The sequence below is a fragment of the Nerophis lumbriciformis genome, linkage group LG18, assembly GCF_033978685.3.
Source record: "Nerophis lumbriciformis linkage group LG18, RoL_Nlum_v2.1, whole genome shotgun sequence".
In the NCBI taxonomy this organism is placed as follows: Eukaryota; Metazoa; Chordata; class Actinopteri; order Syngnathiformes; family Syngnathidae; genus Nerophis; species Nerophis lumbriciformis.
In genome coordinates, this window is record NC_084565.2 from 38832219 (window position 1) to 38849126 (window position 16908).

At 39.5% G+C, this 16908-nt stretch overlaps 1 protein-coding gene across 1 annotated transcript in view; it reads left to right on the forward strand.

The window, feature by feature from the left end:
• The window catches only part of crocc2 (ciliary rootlet coiled-coil, rootletin family member 2), a 185459-nt gene that overhangs the window by 106518 nt on the left and 62033 nt on the right, over positions 1–16908 (forward strand). Inside the window, exons 19-23 of the mRNA XM_072915124.1 lie at positions 19–146; positions 317–486; positions 540–719; positions 5036–5158; positions 5227–5370. Coding sequence (XP_072771225.1) covers positions 19–146; positions 317–486; positions 540–719; positions 5036–5158; positions 5227–5370 — 745 coding nt within the window. The remainder of the gene's footprint in view (positions 1–18; positions 147–316; positions 487–539; positions 720–5035; positions 5159–5226; positions 5371–16908) is intronic.

Here is a 16908-nt window from a genome sequence, read left to right on the forward strand (position 1 = left end):
CTTCCCACAACCGTGCAGAGCTGAGAAGCAGTCCCTGGAGACCAGTCTGTTCCAGAGCCATGAGCTGTCTTCGTCCCTGGAGGCCGAGTGCGGCCGCCTGGAGGCGGAGCGGCGCAGCGTGTTGTCGGCTAACGAGGCCTTGACGCGTGAGTAGACCCTCATGCCAACCCCTCTGGTCAAAGGGTCCACCAGAGGACCATATTTCAAGTGTCCGACAGCTGGGCCGCTTGACGTGTGGAGCCGATTTTCCCAGCACTTTGCTCACGGCTCAACCGTAGAAGCAACTAAAGTCAATGACGTGTGTGTGTGTGTGCAGGTGATGTTGCACAGGTGCATCTGGACGCAGAGCACCAGCTCGCTCAGGCTGCACAGGAGCGCAGCATTTTGGAGGAGAAGTGTGTCCAGGTGGAGAAGAACGCCCTCCAGAGCCTAAAGAGCAGGGATGAACAGCACAGAGAGCAGCTGGAGGCTCAACGCAGGCTCAAGGTTTGATGCCGCAACAAGGTGACCAGGACTCGTGTCATGGTGCTTCCCCGCAGGAGCAGCAGTGTGCCGCGCTGACCGAGCAGCTGCGCGCTGGCTTGGAGGCGTCGGACGCGCGCAGCCGGAAGGAGGTTCAGCAGGCCCAGGAGGAGGCGCAGCAGGCCCAGGGGGAACTGCTCCGAGTGCAGCAGCAATGCAAGCAAATCCTCCTGCAGGCTGAGAGCGAGAAACAGGAGGTGATGTTCTCCGGTCTCACAAGTCAGACACACAAATACAGAGTGCTCACCAATTTTTTTTTAATTTTTTTTAAATACCACTACAAAAGAAAAAACATCAACAAGTGGAATAAAAGAGCTTACAGGTGAAATGTAAGGAGAAAAAGTTGCAATGTTAACACACTATTTTTTTTTTTTCAATGAAAACTGTCATTGATCAAAAAGTCATCCCCCGCTCATGTTAACTACAGAGCCGTAACTTAAAAGGGTTGGCAGAACTTCTATTAAGGTACGACGCAATCGGAGCCCATGCTAATTCCCAGATTTCCCAGATTTCCAGGTTTTCCGGGACATTTTTCCCATTCAAAATGAATTAGCCATTTTTCAAACTTCCACCATTTCCACATTTTTCAACCTATTCAAAGCATTCTACCTTCAACACATTCCACCATTCTGGAAATTTAAACAATCATTTTTCCAAGTTCAAATAAATTCCCAGATTTCCCAGAATTCAATGTTTTCCGAGACATATTTCCCATTCAAAATTAATTGGCCATTTTTCAAATTTCCACATTTTTCAACCTATTCAAAGCATTCTATCTTCAACACATTCCACCATTCTGGAAATTCAAACTTCCCCTTTTCCAAGTTCAAAAAAAGTCCAGGATTTTCCAGAATTCCTGTTTTTGCAAAGCCCTATTCCCACCATTTTTTCTGGCGACTACTCCTTCCACATTTTTCAACGCATTTAAACTGTTCCACCGTCAAAACATTCCTCTTAATCAGAACTCGAAAAATTCCTGGTTTTCCCGAAATTCCGTAATACCATTTCTCATTTCAACATGTTATTACTTCAACATTTCTCCACCGATTTAAAACATTCCAACACCAACCTTTTCAACCCATTCAGACCATTCAAGTGTTTTTTTAATTTTTTTAGAAAAAAATATGATGCAATCCCTGCTCATGTTAACTACCAAAACGTAACTTAAAAGGGTTGGCTGAACTGCTATTAAGGTACAACGCAATCGGCGTCCGTGTTAACTAACGAACCGTAACTTAAAAAGGTTGGCTGAACAGCTATTTAGGTACGACGCAATCGGAGCCCGTGTTAATTCCCAGATTTCCCAGAATTTCAGGTTTTCCCGGACATTTTTCCCATTCAAAATGAATTAGCCATTTTTCAAACTTCCACCATTTCCACATTTTTCAACCTATTCAAACCATTCCACCTTCAACACATTCCACCATTCTGGAAATTTAAACTTCCCCTTTTCCAAATTAAAAAAATGTCCAGGATTTTCCAGAATTCCTGCTTTTCCAAAGCCCTATTCCCACCCTTTTTTCTGGCGACTACTCCTTCCACATTTTTCAACGCATTTCAACTGTTCCACAGTCAAAACATTCCTCTTAATCAGAATTGGGAAAATTCATGGTTTTCCCGAAATTCCAGGAATTCCGTAATTTCATTTCTCATTTCAACATGTTATTACTTCAACATTTCTCCACCGATTTACAACATTCCAACACCAACCTTTTCAACTCATTCAGACCATTCAAGTGTTTTTTTTATTTTTTAGAAAAAAATATGATGCAATCCCTGCTCATGTTAACTACCAAAACGTAACTTAAAAGGGTTGGCTGAACTGCTATTAAGGTACGACGCAATCGGCGTCCATGTTAACTAACGAACCGTAACTTAAAAAGGTTGGCTGAACAGCTATTAAGGTACGACGCAATCGGAGCCCATGTTAATTCCCAGAATTTCAGGTTTTCCGGGACATTTTTCCCATTCAAAATGAATTAGCCATTTTTCAAACTTCCACCATTTCCACATTTTTCAACCTATTCAAACCATTCTACCTTCAACACATTCCACTATTCTAGAAATTCAAACTTCCCCTTTTCCAAGTTAAAAAAAAGTCCTGGATTTTCCAGAATTCCTGCTTTTCCAAAGCCTATTTCCACCCTTTTTTCTGGCGACTACTCTTTCCACATTTTTCAACGCATTTCAACTGTTCCACCGTCAAAACATTCCTCTTAATCAGAACTCGAAAAATTCCTGGTTTTCCCGAAATTCCGTAATACCATTTCTCATTTCAACAGGTTATTACTTCAACATTTCTCCACCGATTTAAAAAATTAAAAAAAATAAAAAAAATTCAACTCATTCAGACCATTCAAGTGTTTTTTTAATATATTTTTTTAAAATATGATGCAATCCCCGCTCATGTTAACTACCGAACCGTAACTTAAAAGGGTTGGCTGAATTGCTATTAAGGTACGACGCAATCGGCGCCCATGTTAACTACCAATCCGTAGCTTAAAAGGGTTGGCATAACAGCTATTAAGGTACGACACAATCGGCGCCCATGTTAACTACCAAACCGTAGCTTAAAAGGGTTGGCTTAACAGCTATTAAGGTACGACGCAATCGATGCCCCGCTTTTCCACTCATTACAGATAATTCATTAAGGGTTGAACTCTTCGTAGTTTTACATTTAATCAGGTGGTGTTTTCTGCCGAGGCATTCACTGATGTCGTCAACAATTTCTCAAACCAATTAGTCTGAATGATCAAACAAGTCATGAAATTTCAAGGTCCAAGGCTTTTGTTTTTAATAGAACATTGTCAGTCTTCTTTACTGTCAGAGACTTTTTGAATAGCCAATCAAAATCACAGATAAGCAATGTCACTGTTTAGCAGAACTTTGTGTCAAACTGTTGCTTTAGCATGTTTATTATGTGGGAGACTGACACAGGCATTTAGCTTTTCCACACACCATCCTGACTCACGGTTTCAACATTTGGTTTTTAAAAGTGTATTAAATTACTTTGTACTTTCTGCAACCATTGGCCTTCCCAATGCAAAGCGAGTGGAGACAATTTGGAGATAGCACTATAGCAATATCAGACAAGTGCTGCTTTGACTCATTTTCTTGTTGTTTAACTTGCACGTGAACTTCTTTTTTGCAGCCACGTTAATTACCAAACCTTATCTTAGAATGGTAGGCTGAACAGCTATAAGGTATGATGCAATCAATGCTCATGTTAATCACCAAATCGTAACTTTAAATGTTTGCTGCTATGATGCAATAGCTGCCCATGTTAATTACCAGACCCTAATTTAGAATGGTTGCTGAACAATTATAAGGTATGATGCAATGGTCACTTATTAAGGAAGGATGTGACATCACACATGCAAAAATTCAATATCAGAATCAGAAGAATCAGAATCAGAATCAGCTTTATTGTCATTACGCAAGGTAACGAGATTGAGGCCATTCCATACAGTGCGATGTGTGCATGCTAGAAAAACAATGTGCAAATATATAAAATATATATATATATATATATATACTACACATATTGCAGGGTTCGGTGAAAGCCCAAAAACAAATGCTTTGTATATATTTTAGAAATAAGGAAAAATCTTAGTTTAGTAGCGCCTTGTTTAAATTCTGCACGATTAAGTTTTATACAGAGAGTTTTCGAGAAACATTTTCCTAGATAATTGTACTGGCTATGAAATGAAAAGAATGAAGCGCAATGAAAAAGACTTTACCCAGATTGCAGTGGAGTACAAAAGTGGAGGATTTGGGGGTGAGTAGGTCTTTGAGGTAGAGGGGGGCATTTCCATGGACGCACTGGTGGGTTAGTAGGGAGACTTTGTATTCAATCCTGACTGGAACAGGAAGCCAGTGAAGGGATTTGAGAATTGGTGTGATATGGTCGTATTTCCGCACTCTCATCAGGATCCTAGCAGCACTATTCTGTATGTATAGCAGCTTCTGGATGTTCTTGCTGGGGATCCCGACAAGAAGCGTGTTGCAGTAATAATATTTACTGCCACCCTTTTGGACAATGTGGGTAAACCGGATCAATGACTCTTGATAATTTTTTTTGTAACAATAGCAGAGCATCCAAACAACCTTCCCTAGTCATGGTGCAACAAAAAAAAGGGTAACTAACATAAATGTAAACACACATGGTCACACATAACACAACTTGCTCACTGAACATTGTGGATATTATGAAAAATGTCCAAACACCATCAAAAAAAAAATCTAAATTACAGCCATGCAATGCATGATGGGAAAAATGTAAAACATATGTTTGGTGCATTTCAGCTGCTTGATATTTATGATTGATTACAAAACTTTAAGAAGTTAACAATGTAGGAGTCAAACTTTCACATACTCTTAATATTAAATTATTTTATTATATTATTATTATATATTATATTAGTTACTTTACATGCAGTCGGCTTTCAATGTATTTTAGCCCAAAAAGTTAGGAAACCCCTGCTCTGTTCTAATGTTTAATTCCTGTGCCCAGGCTTTGTCCCAGAAGGCTGCCATGGTGCAGAAGATGTCGGGCCTGCAGCAGAATCTGGACTCGGCAACCACGGAGCTGCAGCGCACACGCAGTGAGGCGCTAGCTGCGCAGGAGCAGAACAAGGTCCAAATCAGCAATCTAGCGAGCGCCGATGACACATTCAACTTTTTAATGGACTGGTTGTCTCCCAGAAGGAAGTATCCGCCCTGCGGTGCGAGACGGACAAGCTGCGAGCCGAGTTCCAGGCGTCGGTGAACTCGCACGAGGTGGCCGAGCAGGGTCGATGCCAGCAGGTCCGGGAGCTGGGCCAACAGAACCAAGTCGCCCAGCAAGAGGTGAGAAAGTTCTAAAGAGGAGGACCAGATGTGTTTGACTTGGCGTGGGACGCCTGGATGTAGGAGAGGCCGTTTGTAGCAATTACTGTAGTGCCATTTAGCAAAGACTCCTATTGATTTTGGCTCAGATTTAGGGTTGTTTGCATGACGCTGTCACACCAAATACTTTTTTTTTCTCTCGCTGTATCTGACAACTGGCTTTTGGAGCATGAAAACACAAACGTTGGAAAGCCTCAAAGCCTTTTCAGGATTTTGGTATTTGTCCTCCTGCTGCTATCCTGGATTTAAAACATTAAAAAAAAGCTATAAATAATATTATATATGTTGTGTACAGGAGGAGGAGACGTTGTTTAAACTAAGTTTTTTATTTATATATATATATATATACAGAACAGGGGTGTGGGAAAAAAATCTATTCGAATCGCAATTCTCACATTGTGCGATTCAGAATCGATTCTCATTTTTAAAAAATCGATTTATTTTTATTTTTTTTATTTAAATTTTTATTTTTATTTAAAAAATGTTTTTTTTATTTACATTTTTTTTTTTTTTTTTTTTTTTTTTAATTAATCACTCCAACAAAACAATACACAGCAATATCATAACAATGCAATCCAATTCCAAAACCAGCAACACTCAGAACTGCAACAAACAGAGCAATGGAGAGGAGACACAAACACGACACAGAACAAACCAAAAGTAGTGAAACAAAAATGAGTATTATCAACAACAGTATCAATATTAGTTACAATTTCAACATAGCAGTGATTAAAAATCCCTCATTGACATTATCATTAGACATTTATAAAAATAAAAATAAAAAGAACAGTAGTGTTACAGTGGCTTACACTTGCATCGCATCTCATAAGCTTGACAACACACTGTGTCCAATATTTTCACAAAGATAAAATAAGTCATATTTTTGCTTCATTTAATAGTTCAAACAAATTTACATTATTGCAATCAGTTGATAAAACATTGTCCTTTACAATTATAAAAGCTTTTTACTACTCTGCTTGCATGTCAGCAGACTGGGGTAAATCCTGCTGAAATCCTATGTATTGAATGAATAGACAATCCTTTTGAATCTGGAAAAAATCGTTTTTGAATCGAGAATCGTGTTGAATTGAAAAAAAACAATCGATTTTGAATCGAATCGTGACCCCAAGAACTGATATTGAATCGAATCGTGGGACACCCAAAGATTCACAGCCCTAATACACAATATATATCAATCAATAAATGAAGTGTGAGAACTAGTCAAGAATTTGTGTGTGGTGCGCGACTATGTGTAGGATTTAACTGTAGTGTGTTACCCTCAGTGTTGCACGAGAGGCGGAAGTCCAATAGGGGCAGGGCAGGCTCGTAGGTCCGTGAGACAGGCAGGAAGTCGGGGGTGATTAGAGAGGCGTCAAAAGGTCCGTGTCCAGACGGGAGGTCGAGATCCAAGAAGCAGCCAGGGAAGCAGAGGGAACGCGGGAAGACGAGACACACCGCTCGTAACGTGGGAACGAAAGCAGGCTGCAGGGAGGACACGATACTATTCAACACGACGGGGAAGAAACACAGAGAAAGAATGCATAGAGCTTGGTTAGTCGGCTTACTGTACGGGAACAGAGGACTATGTTCTGGCGCGGGATAGCAGGTTGTGCAGGCTTATGAATGCAGGTCCTTTGATCAGTGACAGGTGCGCTGATTGCTGGCGGTTGATTGCAGCTCCTTGCTGCAGCCAGACTGGCACGCGCTCAGCGCAGCGCACACATGAATGCGCATTGAGGTGCGTTCGGGCCGTGACAATATAGATCAGTGGTTCTCAAATGGGGGTACGCGTACCCCTGGGGGTACTTGAAGGTATGCCAAGGGGTACGTGAGATTTTTTTTAAATATTCTAAAAATAGCAACAATTCAAAAATCCTTTATAAATATATTTATTGAATAATACTTCAACAAAATATGAATGTATGTTCATAAACTGAACATCAAATCAAGTAGGCTATTCCATTCATTACAATGCAACAATGCAATATTCAGTGTTGGCAGCAAGATTTTTTGTGGACATGTTCCATAAATATTGATGTTAAAGATTTCTTTTTTTGTGAAAAAATGTTTAGAATTAAGTTCATAAATTCAGATGGATCTCTATTACAATCCCCAAAGAGGGCACTTTAAGTTGATGATTACTTCTATGTGTGGAAATCTTTATTTATAATTGAATCACTTGTTTATTTTTCAACAAGTTTTTAGTTATTTTTATATCTTTTTTTCCAAATAGTTCAAGAAAGACCACTACAAATTAGCAATATTTTGCACTGTTATACAATTTAATAAATCAGAAATTGATGACATAGTGCTGTATTTTACTTCTTTATCTCTTTTTTTCAACCGAAAATGCTTTGCTCTTATTAGGGGGTACTTGAATTAAAAAAATGTTCAAAGGGGGTACATCACTGAAAAAAGGTTGAGAACCTCTGATATAGATTATATTTTTTGTAAGAAAACCCATATTGTCACACTTTTTCTCTCCGAAAATAAGTTTTTTTTTGCCAATATTAAAAACCTAAGGCCCAAGCTGTTTGTTTACATGCTTTTTTTTATTTCTCTTCGCTATTTGGGCTTATTGGACACTAATTAGAATAAAAACTAAGAATCGTCTTTTGATATGATGTACTTAGTCCATAAGTACACAAATGTGTACTTCATGTTTAGTGACATGCTAATTATTTTTACACTTTATTTCCAAATTCCATTGTATGTTATACTCTTCTGACACCACCAGATGGCAGTATAAGTGTCCACATAAGCGGCCATAAGACCCCAATTCAGTAGTGTACACAATTTTGGAAATAAGAACTAAAAGGTGCTGTCCACGCATAAGCCTTTAGAGGTAAATGTGGGTATGCTGATACAGCTTGTTGATATCAGCAGGAATCCTACATGCTTGTATTATTTAGTCGTGTGAAATGTTAGACACGGTTGAAACAAGTGGAAGGACTCAAGCAGACAACAATGCTATTAGGGTGGTCCCCCGAACCAATATTTTAGTACGGGTACCGGTACCAAAACATATATTTCGATACTTTTCAAAATAAAGAGGGAACACAAACAAAATGTCATTATTGGCTTTATTTGAACAAAAAAAACCCGTATGATACATTAAACACGTTTAATAAAATAGTGAACAAACTAGACAACTTGTCTTTTAGTAGTAAGTAAACAAACAAAGACTCCTATTTAGTCTGTAGTAACATATTGTGTCATTCATCACTATTATTTAGGCCAGTGTTTTTCAACCACTGTGGCGCGGTACACTAGTGTGCCGTGAGATACAGTCTGGTGTGCCGTGGGAGATTATCTAATTTGAACTATTTGGGTTAAAAATATTTTTTCGCAAACCAGTAATTATAGTCGGCAAATGATGTGTTGTTGTTCAGTGTCGGTGCTGTCTAGAGCGCGGCAGAGTAACCGTGTAATACTCTTCCATATCAGTAGGTGGCAGCAGGTAGCTAATTGCTTTGTAGATGTCGGAAACAGCGGGAGGCAGTGTGCAGGTAAAAAGGTGTCTAATGCTTAAACCAAAAATAAACAAAAGGTGAGTGCTCCTAAGAAAAGGCATTGAAGCTTAGGGAAGGCTATGCAGAACGAAACTAAAACTGAACTGGCTACAAAGTAAACAAAAACAGAATGCTGGACGACCGCAAAGACTTACTGTGGAGCAAAGGCGGCGTCCACAGTGTACATCCGAACATGACATGACAATCAACAATGTCCCCACAAAGAAGGATAAAAACAACTGAAATATTCTTGATTGCTAGAATAAAGTAGATGCGGGAAATATCGCTCAAAGGAAGACATGAAAATACCAAAAAAAGAGAAAAAGCCATCAAAATAGGAGCGCAAGACAAGAACTAAAACACTACACACAGGAAAACAGCAAAAACTCCAAATAAGTCACGGCGTGATGTAACAGGTGGTGACAGTACACCTACTTTGAGACAAGAGCTATAGTGATGCATGCTTGGTTATGCTTTAAAGTCATATCCAACAATTGTGACGACTTTTTACTGTCAACTGAGTTTCGTTTTTTTATGATTTCTGCTGGTGGTGGATTTTTTCCACGCAAAAAATGTGCCTTGGCTCAAAAAAGGTTGAAAAACACTGATTTAGGCATTATCGTGTAAAAAGAGCATCCAAACCAAAATGACGACGGTTATCATTATTATCTCGGTATTGATGAATATGCTCCAAACTTGCTCCACAAGTTTGATTTAAAAGTCCAGTAGATAAAAAGCCACTCAATATACTTTCTTGACAGAAGAAATGGGTTATATAATCTTGTTCTAGCCACATAGGAGACATATTATTTTTATTTCAGTGTTTACATATGTTGTAGTTTGTAAAAGTTTTTGTGTGTTTTTTTTTTTTTTTTCATGATGGGTGTGTCACGTCTGGTTTATGTGACAAACGCACTTCCTGTTGTCACGTTGCTCCAAGTATGGATGGTCTCAGAGAGTACAGCCTGTAGGTTTAATGTGCACAATTCATCTTCTTAGTTCCTCAGACAGTTTATTCTAGGGCTGTCAAAATTAATGAGTTAACTCAAGTGATTAATGATGGCATTAATTATGCACACACTTAGATTAATCACGCCATCTATCTTGACCATACATGCTTTTTTTGACCTTCTTTCTTTAGTTTATTTGGAACACTTACAGCATAATACATCACACAATTTCATATCATTTCACTTTACATCATGTCCGAAAAGGAGTAGGAAGAAGCAGAGCTTATTTAATCCTACCCCTTTCCCACTTCAGAGCGTTTACAAATATATACATTTATTTTCAATAAGGTTGAAAGCGTTCCTCATAATTCTTCTTCTTTGTACTTTGTACATTGCAAAAAGTCAGTGTTCAAAAACAAGAAAAAAAATAAAGCTGCAAGCAGCGATGGACGGGACCGACTTTGACGGCACATAAAATCCAAACCGGAGAAGTAATTAAAACTTTTTGGTCAACTTTTAATCAGAAGGGTTCAATCTCTCTCCTGTGCTAGTTTGAAGCCGACACGACAAACGCGCTCAGAGGAGATAATGTTTGAAAAAAGGTGACCGGTTTTTACAAAACTTTTGTTTTGAAGGGGGAATTGCCAACGTACTGTTGATTTTTGCTTGGGGTTGTCAATATATGAAATGTAGGTCTAAGTGAGACCTACATAGAGGTTTTTGTTTCATGTCTCTAAGACATTCCTACTGGAAGTTACAGGCAATTTTGTCTGAGTTTTCTTCCTAGGAGCAGTTGTGTCTGTGTTTTCTTCCTAGGAGGTGCTAGAGCGCAATTTAGAGTTTTGGGGTTGGGTTTTTTTTTTTTTTAGATCGCAGTTTTTGCCAGTCCTGATGTGTGTGTCCAGTTTGGTGAGTTTTGAAGCATGTTAAGGGGGTCAAATTACAGCTCAAAGAAGCAAAAGTGACTGTTTTTACTAGAATTTTGTTTTGAAGGGGGAATTGCCAACTTCTTGTTGATTTTTGCTGAAGGATGTCAATGTATGAAATCTAGGTCTAAGTCAGACCTACATAGAGGTTTTTGTTTCATGTCTCTACGAGTTTTGTCTGTGTGTTTTCCTAGGAGGCGCTAGAGCGCAATTTTGAGTTTTGGGGTTTTTTTTTTTAATTAAATGGCAATTTTCGCCAGTCCTGATGCGTGTGTCAAATATGGTGAGTTTTGAAGCATGTTAAGGGGGTCAAATTACAGCTCAAAGAGGCGGCGGAATAATAATAATAATAATAATAATAAAACGCACAAAATACAATAGGGTCCTCTGTCCCAAAGGGACATTCGGTCCCTAAAAATACAAAAATGAGGGGTATTTTATTTGAACTAAGCAAAATTATCTGCCAATAGAACAAGGAAATTTGGCTTGTCAAGACTTTCCAAAACAAGTAAAATTAAAGCTGCAAGCAGCGATGGACGGGACCGACTTTGACGGCACATAAAATCCAAACCGGAGCAGTAATTAAAACTTTTTGGTCAACTTTTAATCAGAAGGGTTCAATCTCTCTCCTGTGCTAGTTTGAAGCCGACAACGACAAACGCGCTCAGAGGAGATAATGTTTGAAAAAAGGTGACCGGTTTTTACAAAACTTTTGTTTTGAAGGGGGAATTGCCAACTTACTGTTGATTTTTGCTGGGGGTTGTAAATATATGAAATGTAGGTCTAAGTGAGACCTACATAGAGGTTTTTGTTTCATGTTATCGTGTCGAATATCCGGCGGGCCGGATTGAAAATCTTAATGGGCCGCATGTGGCCCACGGGCCGTATTTTGCCCAGGTCTGTCTTAAACTGACCACTCTTAGACCTTAACCACTCTAAAATGAGCGAGGGGACTGTGACTGGTCACTCTAAAAGGACTTTTAGATAAAACTGTTACCAAGTTTTGTGCATTCACTGCAAAAACTGAAATCTAAGTAAGATGAAATATGTCAAATAAGGGTGATATTTGCTTATTTTCTGTCTGATAAGATCATTCTTCTCACTAAGCAGATGTTATGTTAGTGTTTTACTTGTTTTAAGTGTTTTGGTCCTAAATGATCTCAGTAAGATATTACAGCTTGTTGCTGAGATTTGATGACCTATATTGAGTAAAACATGCTTGAAACTATTTTTGTCCAAATGTCCAAAACACACCCAGCAATGGTGCACAGGAAGGCGGGGAAGAAGAGGAGAAAAGGTGGCCAAAATGGTCAAAAGTCCCAATTTTGTCCAAAATACCTCCCCGGGTTCCAGTCTCATGAGTCCCGCCGCCGGCCGCACAAGTCCCGGGGTGTAAAAAAATGTCCAAAACACACCCAGCAAAGTCCAACGGGAAGTGGGGGAGAAAAGTCGACAAAAGTCCACAAAAATGTTCAAAATACCTACCCAGGTTCGAGGCCCACAAGTCCCGGGATGCCCAAAATGTCCATAACACACCCAGCCGAGTCCCACAGGGAGGGGAGATAAAAGTTGGAAAAGTCGACAAAAGTCGACAAAAGTCCCAAAAATGTTCTAAATACCTACCCAGGTTCCAGTCCCACATGGAGTGCCACAAGTCTTAAGACTTTGAACATTTTTGCCGAATTTTCTCACCCACTTCCTGTGGGTCTTTGCTGGGCGCGTTTTTGACATTTTGGACATCCCGGCCGGCGGCGGGACTTGTGGGACTGGAACCTGGGTAGGTATTTTGAAAATTTTTGGGGCTTTTGCCGACTTTTCATGTCTCTAAGACATTCCTACTGGAAGTTACAGGCAATTTTGTCTGAGTTTTCTTCCTAGGAGCAGTTGTGTCTGTGTTTTCTTCCCAGGAGGTGCTAGAGCGCAATTTAGAGTTTTGGCGTTGGGTTTTTTTTTTTTATTAGATCGCAGTTTTTGCCAGTCCTGATGTGTGTGTCCAGTTTGGTGAGTTTTGAAGCATGTTAAAGGGGTCAAATTACAGCTCAAAGACGCAAAAGTGACTGTTTTTACTAGAATTTTGTTTTGAAGGGGGAATTGCCAACTTCTTGTTGATTTTTGCTGAAGGATGTCAATGTATGGAATCTAGGTCTAAGTCAGACCTACATAGAGGTTTTTGTTTCATGTCTCTACGAGTTTTGTCTGTGTGTTTTCCTAGGAGGCGCTAGAGCGCAATTTTGAGTTTTGGTTTTTTTTTTTAATTAAATGGCAATTTTCGCCAGTCCTGATGCGTGTGTCAAATATGGTGAGTTTTGAAGCATGTTAAGGGGGTCAAATTACAGCTCAAAGACGCAAAAGTGACTGTTTTTACTAGAATTTTGTTTTGAAGGGGGAATTGCATACTTCTTGTTGATTTTTGCTGAAGGATGTCAATGTATGAAATCTAGGTCTAAGTCAGACCTACATAGAGGTTTTTGTTTCATGTCTCTACGAGTTTTGTCTGTGTTTTTTTCCTAGGAGGCGCTAGAGCGCAATTTTGAGTTTTGGGTTGTTGTTTTTTTTATTAAATGGCAATTTTCGCCAGTCCTGATGCGTGTGTCAAATATGGTGCGTTTTGAAGCATGTTAAGGGGGCCAAATTACAGCTCAAAGAGGCGGCGGAATAATAATAATAATAATAATAATAAAACGCACAAAATACAATAGGGTCCTCTGTCCCAAAGGGACATTCGGTCCCTAAAAATACAAAAATGAGGGGTATTTTATTTGAACTAAGCAAAATTATCTGCCAATAGAACAAGGAAATTTGGCTTGTCAAGACTTTCCAAAACAAGTAAAATTAAAGCTGCAAGCAGCGTTGGACGGGACCGACTTTGACGGCACATAAAATCCAAACCAGAGCAGTAATTAAAATTCTTTTGTCAACTTTGAATCAGAAGGGTTCAATCTCTCTCCTGTGCTAGTTTGAAGCCGACACGACAAACGCGCTCAGAGGAGATAATGTTTGAAAAAAGGTGACCGGTTTTTACAAAACTTTTGTTTTGAAGGGGGAATTGCCAACTTACTGTTGATTTTTGCTGGGGGTTGTCAATATATGAAATGTAGGTCTAAGTGAGACCTACATAGAGGTTTTTGTTTCATGTCTCTAAGACATTCCTACTGGAAGTTACAGGCAATTTTGTCTGAGTTTTCTTCCTAGGAGCAGTTGTGTCTGTGTTTTCTTCCTAGGAGGTGCTAGAGCGCAATTTAGAGTTTTGGGGTTGGGTTTTTTTTTTTATTAGATCGCAGTTTTTGCCAGTCCTGATGTGTGTGTCCAGTTTGGTGAGTTTTGAAGCATGTTAAGGGGGTCAAATTACAGCTGAAAGACGCAAAAGTGACTGTTTTTACTAGAATTTAGTTTTGAAGGGGGAATTGCCAACTTCTTGTTGATTTTTGCTGAAGGATGTCAATGTATGAAATCGAGGTCTAAGTCAGACCTACATAGAGGTTTTTGTTTCATGTCTCTACGAGTTTTGTCTGTGTGTTTTCCTAGGAGGCGCTAGAGCGCAATTTTGAGTTTTGGGTTTGTTTTTTTTATTAAATGGCAATTTTCGCCAGTCCTGATGCGTGTGTCAAATATGGTGAGTTTTGAAGCATGTTAAGGGGGTCAAATTACAGCTCAAAGAGGCGGCGGAATAATAATAATAATAATAATAAAACGCACAAAATACAATAGGGTCCTCTGTCCCAAAGGGACATTCGATCCCTAAAAATACAAAAATGAGGGGTATTTTATTTGAACTAAGCAAAATTATCTGCCAATAGAACAAGGAAATTTGGCTTGTCAAGACTTTCCAAAACAAGTAAAATTAAAGCTGCAAGCAGCGATGGACGGGACCGACTTTGACGGCACATAAAATCCAAACCGGAGAAGTAATTAAAACTTTTTGGTCAACTTTTAATCAGAAGGGTTCAATCTCTCTCCTGTGCTAGTTTGAAGCCGACACGACAAACGCGCTCAGAGGAGATAATGTTTGAAAAAAGGTGACCGGTTTTTACAAAACTTTTGTTTTGAAGGGGGAATTGCCAACTTACTGTTGATTTTTGCTGGGGGTTGTCAATATATGAAATGTAGGTCTAACACATTCCTACTGGAAGTTACAGGCAATTTTGTCTGAGTTTTCTTCCTAAGAGCAGTTGTGTCTGTGTTTTCTTCCTAGGAGGTGCTAGAGCGCAATTTAGAGTTTTGGGGTTGGGTTTTTTTTTTTTTATTAGATCGCAGTTTTTGCCAGTCCTGATGTGTGTGTCCAGTTTGGTGAGTTTTGAAGCATGTCAAATTACAGCTCAAAGACGCAAAAGTGACTGTTTTTACTAGAATTTTGTTTTGAAGGGGGAATTGCCAACTTCTTGTTGATTTTTGCTGAAGGATGTCAATGTATGAAATCTAGGTCTAAGTCAGACCTACATAGAGATTTTTGTTTCATGTCTCTACGAGTTTTGTCTGTGTTTTTTTCCTAGGAGGCGCTAGAGCGCAATTTTGAGTTTTGGGTTGTTGTTTTTTTTATTAAATGGCAATTTTCGCCAGTCCTGATGCGTGTGTCAAATATGGTGCGTTTTGAAGCATGTTAAGGGGGCCAAATTACAGCTCAAAGAGGCGGCGGAATAATAATAATAATAATAATAATAAAACGCACAAAATACAATAGGGTCCTCTGTCCCAAAGGGACATTCGGTCCCTAAAAATACAAAAATGAGGGGTATTTTATTTGAACTAAGCAAAATTATCTGCCAATAGAACAAGGAAATTTGGCTTGTCAAGACTTTCCAAAACAAGTAAAATTAAAGCTGCAAGCAGCGTTGGACGGGACCGACTTTGACGGCACATAAAATCCAAACCAGAGCAGTAATTAAAATTCTTTTGTCAATTTGAATCAGAAGGGTTCAATCTCTCTCCTGTGCTAGTTTGAAGCCGACACGACAAACGCGCTCAGAGGAGATAATGTTTGAAAAAAGGTGACCGGTTTTTACAAAACTTTTGTTTTGAAGGGGGAATTGCCAACTTACTGTTGATTTTTGCTGGGGGTTGTCAATATATGAAATGTAGGTCTAAGTGAGACCTACATAGAGGTTTTTGTTTCATGTTATCGTGTCGAACATCCGGCGGGCCGGATTGAAAATCTTAATGGGCCGCATGTGGCCCACGGGCCGTATTTTGCCCAGGTCTGTCTTAAACTGACCACTTTTAGACCTTAACCACTCTAAAATGAGCGAGGGGACTGTGACTGGTCACTCTAAAAGGACTTTTAGATAAAACTGTTACCAAGTTTTGTGCATTCACTGCAAAAACTGAAATCTAAGTAAGATGAAATATGTCAAATAAGGGTGATATTTGCTTATTTTCTGTCTGATAAGATCATTCTTCTCACTAAGCAGATGTTATGTTAGTGTTTTACTTGTTTTAAGTGTTTTGGTCCTAAATGATCTCAGTAAGATATTACAGCTTGTTGCTGAGATTTGATGACCTATATTGAGTAAAACATGCTTGAAACTATTTTTGTCCAAATGTCCAAAACACACCCAGCAATGGTGCACAGGAAGGCGGGGAAGAAGAGGGGAAAAGGTGGCCAAAATGGTCAAAAGTCCCAATTTTGTCCAAAATACCTCCCCGGGTTCCAGTCTCATGAGTCCCGCCGCCGGCCGCACAAGTCCCGGGGTGTAAAAAAATGTCCAAAACACACCCAGCAAAGTCCAACGGGAAGTGGGGGAGAAAAGTCGACAAAAGTCCCCAAAAATGTTCAAAATACCTACCCAGGTTCGAGTCCCACAAGTCCCGGGATGCCCAAAATGTCCATAACACACCCAGCCGAGTCCCACAGGGAGGGGAGATAAAAGTTGGAAAAGTCGACAAAAGTCCCAAAAATGTTCTAAATACCTACCCAGGTTCCAGTCCCACATGGAGTGCCACAAGTCTTAAGACTTTGAACATATTTGCCGAATTTTCTCACCCACTTCCTGTGGGTCTTTGCTGGGCGTGTTTTTGACATTTTGGACATCCCGGCCGGCGGCGAGACTTGTGGGACTGGAACCTGGGTAGGTATTTTGAACATTTTTGGGACTTTTGCCGACTTTTCATGTCTCT